Source organism: Arachis duranensis, chromosome 4 (genome assembly GCF_000817695.3).
Source record: "Arachis duranensis cultivar V14167 chromosome 4, aradu.V14167.gnm2.J7QH, whole genome shotgun sequence".
NCBI classification, from domain to species: Eukaryota; Viridiplantae; Streptophyta; class Magnoliopsida; order Fabales; family Fabaceae; genus Arachis; species Arachis duranensis.
In genome coordinates this window covers 45,309,663-45,314,666 of record NC_029775.3, presented here as the reverse complement: position 1 = coordinate 45,314,666, position 5,004 = coordinate 45,309,663, and the positions used below count along the sequence as shown (strand labels likewise).

General features: G+C 39.2%; 1 protein-coding gene across 1 annotated transcript; it reads left to right on the top strand.

The window, feature by feature from the left end:
• Positions 1-1,066: 1,066 nt before the first annotated feature.
• LOC107484361 (uncharacterized) lies at positions 1,067-1,708 on the top strand. Its single transcript, XM_016104959.1, has one exon. The coding sequence runs from the start codon at positions 1,067-1,069 to the stop codon at positions 1,706-1,708; it is 642 nt and encodes a 213-aa protein (XP_015960445.1).
• Positions 1,709-5,004: the final 3,296 nt, after the last annotated feature.

Genomic DNA, 5,004 nt, shown 5'->3' with positions numbered 1-5,004 from the left:
GTCTGGGGCTTCGATTTGATATATAATTTGGCATAGTGGCCATACAGATAGGCAATGCGAACGCGTCATTCACGCGGACGCGTCGCATCTGCGAAAATCAGCGTGGCAGATTTCGCAAACAGCGAATCCTGGGCTATTTCCGGCCCAGTTTCAAGCCCAGAAAATACAGATTAAAGGTTGCAAAGTGGAGGAATGAAGGGGACTTCAGATCATGCTCTCATAATTCATAATTTTAGTTTTAGATGTAGTTTTTAGAGAGAGAGGCTCTCTCCTCTCTCTTAGGATTTAGGATTAGGATTTTTAGAAATTAGGAATTTATCTCATCTTCATATCTGGTTCAATATTCCTTTTACTATTTATTTTCTCTTCTATTTTTGTTTACTCTGAAGATTTTAATTGTGTTTGATTTATGTTGCCCAATTGGCTTATGGATATTGTCCGTGTCAGAATTGACATTTTCATTCAATATAATTTGAGGTATTCCAGATAATTATAATTTCAGTTTAGCTTTTTATATTTTTGGCTTTGGTTGATTAATTGGTAACTCTTGAGTTATCAAACTTATTGTTGACTGGAAATTGGAATTCTTCAAGAATTAATTCGAGATCCAATAACTCTAACTTTTCCCAAGGAAAGACTGGACTTGAGGATTCGAATTAATTCATTTACTTAACTTACCTTCATAGTTAGAGGATAACAAAGTAGGGAAAAATCCAATTCTCATCACAATTGATAAGGATAACTAGGATAGGACTTCTAATTTCTCATACCTTACCAAGAGTTTATTTTACAGCTATTATTATTTTATTTTACTTGTCATTCAACTAACTTTTTACCTTAATCCAAAACCCCAAAATACACTTTTTCATAACCAACAATTAGAACATACCTCCCTATAATTCCTTGAGAAGACGACCCGAGGTTTAAATACTCGGTTATCAATTTATTTAGGGGTTTGTTACTTGTGACAACCAAAACGTTTGTACGAAGGGATTTCTGTTGGTTCAGAATCTATACTTACAACGCAACTTTATAAAATTTTTTACTAGCAAAAATCCTAACGTCAATGATCACTGTAAGAGATGAAGAGAGTTTGGAAGCAGTGAACAAGCCATTAGAGCACTCTCAAGGTGTTCCAAAAGAGAAACAAGAAGAGAGGGACCAAGAAACTGATTCCACACAAAGACAGGAGCTAAAGGAGAAGGAGGTTCTGAACCCATATGCACCCAAGGCACCTTTTCCCCAGAGACTCAAGGGTGGTGCAAAGGAAAAATCATACTCGAGGTTCCTAGACATCTTTGCATCTCTCCATGTAAACATATCATTCATCGAGGCTCTCCAACAGATGCCCTCATATATCAAGTGCGTGAAGGAGCTGTTAACCAAGAAGAATCCTCTGAAGGGTGGACAAACTATAGTGATGAATAAAGAGTGCAGTGCCCTCAATCAAAAGGATCTGCCTACAAAAAAGAAAGACCTAGGGATTTTTCACATCCCTTGTGCTATAGGAGAAACAATGATTGATAGGGGACTTTGTAATCTGGGAGCAAGGAACAACTTAATGCCTCTATCCCTCATGAAGAAGCTACAAATTAATGAGCTAACACCCACAGATTTGATCCTTCAACTAGATGACAAAACTCAAAAACAAGCAATAGGAGTGGTCGAAAATGTGCTGGTAAAGGTGGGAATTACTTCATCCCCATAGACTTTGTTGTCCTTGAAATGGAAGAGAGCCATCTCTGTCCAATCATCATGCGAAGACCATTCTTAGCCACAATCAGAGCACTCATACATGTTGAGTGAGGGGAGTTAATACTGAGGATACACAATGAACAACTCACCTTTCACGTCTTTAGACCCTTACAAGAACCAGAGCAAGAAAATAAGGAACTAAGGGATGATCACAATAAGACACTCCTGGAAGAAACAAGCAGAGAGGCACAAAAAAGACACCTGAAAACCCCTTCGGTGGAAAAGCAAGACAGTCAGATGGTACAATAGCCAAGGAAGACCCAGGATGAGCTGAACCAACACAAGCTACATGGAACCAGCAACGAGATTTCCCTTAGAAAAGAAGCCACGAGGAGTGAGGCATCACCAGAAGAAGGGAGGAAAAAGATCCCTACAGATGACTTCTCTCCAGGAGATACAGTGATATCTGTTCATCACTCGCTAATTCCACCTCATCTCCCTACCATTCCATCTCAGTTACTACAAGTATATACCATCCATATAATCTTCTCACTGGAACATGTGGAGATTCTCAAAGAAGCCACTGGAGACAGATTTACTGTGAGAGGGGAAGACTTGAGGCATTACCAACCACCCTGACAAAGGCCAACCGTCAAGCTAATGACATTAAAGAAGTGCTTCATGGGAGGCAACCCATGTTTTATATCCTTTCCTTAATTTTGTTTATGTCTTTTTACAGTAGTTAATAAAGCAAGGCTCATGAATTTCAACTCAATTTTGACAAACATTTAAGTCAATCCTTGTGTGTAACATATAGTGAACAACAAATTTGGTGTTCAAGGCACACTAAGAAGGATATATACACAAATCACATCATGCCTATCTTAGGAGCCTTTATCAACTCGTTTTGCACTACATGGTCATAAACTAAGTTTGGTGTTGCTAATATTGCATATATGAATCCTAGAAAGTCCATTGGTTTAAATTCATGAGTAGCACTTAGTTGGTTCATAAAAAAAACTTTTAAAAAGTAGTTATTTCCACCTTCTAATTTTTGCCGCCACAATTCAAACTAACTTTTGTTTTATCATGCATAGGAAACGAAGGAAGGATTGGATGGAGTTGATGGGACAAACCAAGGAGAGGGGTTCGGCCACTTCACAAGGAAATTAGACACATGTCTTCGAGAAGAGTGCCTTGGGAAGTGTTGCCATGCAACACTGGAAAGAGGTCATCCTTGGAGACCGAGCCAACCACACCATAAAAGTGGTGATCCTTGTGCCCATCCCATTTCAAACCCCAACCGTCCATTCTTAGCCCATAAGATTAATCCACACCTTACATTTACTTACCACTCTTCCATATAAGTAGATCTTATTCCATACCTTTCCACATTCTAAATCCCCTTCCTTCACACTTCTCACTCTCGGAACACACCTTCAACACTTCTTCCTCCATCAAAAGCATTCTCACTCACTCCCCTAGCTACACCTTTCAAGCTACAACCATCTATACCTATACAAATTCTGAAATCAGACATCACTCATGGCATCATCATGCTCTAAGAGGTGAAAGAGCAAGGAACCGGTGGAGAGCATTCCTTTTGATGAAGGAAGATTCAAAACCGCATTCCATGAGTTCTAATTTGGATGGGTGGAACACAAGAAAATACTACCAGAGCATGCATTTCAGTTCAATGATGATGTGTGCCCAGAGATTAAAGAGAATATTGAACGAAGAAGATGGCAAGAGCTCATGAACCCAGTCACAAGATAAATACAAATCTTATCAAAGAGTTCTATGCCAATGTAGCTAGGGAGGACACTTCCAAAGCCCCCACCTTCAAAAGCTATGTAAGAGGAACTGAAGTTGATTTTAGTCCCAATGCTATAATGAAAACTCTTCAACTAAGATCAAGGCTATGTGCATCAGAGAGCGCTTGCACGCTATGTGCACGCGCATCTCCCTCTGTTTTGCACCCTGTGCGTGCGCACTCCTTTGTCTGTACGCACACATCCTTACACCCACTCTGGTGGGAGCGCTCGCATGCCCTGTGCGCATGCACCCCTACACCTTTTTGCCCTTGTGCGTGTGCACGGACCTATGTGTGCACGCACACATGATCCTTAAAAAAAAGAGAGAAGAAGTCTTATGTGCGTGCACATGCAATTGTGCGCGCGCACGCCTCTTACACACCCCTCTATCCGGAGCATTCGCACGATTCGTGCGGATGCACCCCTTCCCTTTTTACCTAGTGTGAGTACGCACACATACTTGTGCATACGCACAAGTGCTGTTTTGGGCAAAATTTTTAGTGCACTTTTCTTTGAGCCCTAACGCACTTCCACCCCCTCCACCCATCTCTTTTCTTGCTTTTTCCATGTTTTTCCTCTTCTTTTACTTAGTCTTTATTGCATTTCATTTTCATTTTAGTAGTTATATTAGTTTTAGTTTACTTGTTGCTACTTAAATAAATTGCAAGTGTTTGTTTGATGTTTGATTGGGTTGCTTGTTGATTGAATTTCATCAATGCACTTATACTTTACCTTAATTTACTAGTATCTAGTGTGTTTGATAACTCATGTTTTAATTGTACCACTAGGGCAATTATGTAAGTGCATTGAATCAAGTGATTTGAGTTGGAAATTACTTGTTCATCATGATTTTCATATTACATTCATCAAATGTCTGATACTTGTTCCTTGTTAATGCCTTGCATTTGTTTGAGTGACTCAACTTGATTCTTATCAAGCTTATCACTTTTAGTAATAAGTATCTTACCATGTGACCTTTTCTTTATTTTTCATGATGAATAAGGAGTTTTTGATTCATTATTAAATTGGTTATTGATTGTGCTATCATCTATCAATTTTGCGCTTTCACTTGCACAATTTCAATATCCAATATCAAATACTCAATTCACTTTTGTGGTTACTTAGGGTTGTTTATGCCTCCTCTCTTGCTTATTCTTTAATTGCAACCTCGGCCATCTAATTGAGAAACACATGCTTACTTTTTAATTGAGTGGATGCCGTTTTCACCGGCCGTTTTGTGTGTTCCAACTGTGCGCATAATTGGAATACACACATGGCTAATATTTTTTTCTCATACCACACCTCTATGCAAACTTCCTTAATTAAATATTTATTAGCTTCCCCCTTTACTCTTTTGTGCTTCTTGCCCTATGATTCCTAATTATACTTTATCCATTCTATTTTAGGATGAGAAATAAATGCAAGGAGCCGAGAGAGGAGGAGGATGCCGAAGAGGGAGATGCCAAGAATGCATTGAACTTAGCAATTTCCATGC

Excerpts from the sequence above, each read along its gene's own strand:
- LOC107484361 (XM_016104959.1), top strand. The coding sequence starts at position 1,067 with ATGATCACTGTAAGAGATGAAGAGAGTTTGGAAGCAGTGAACAAGCCA.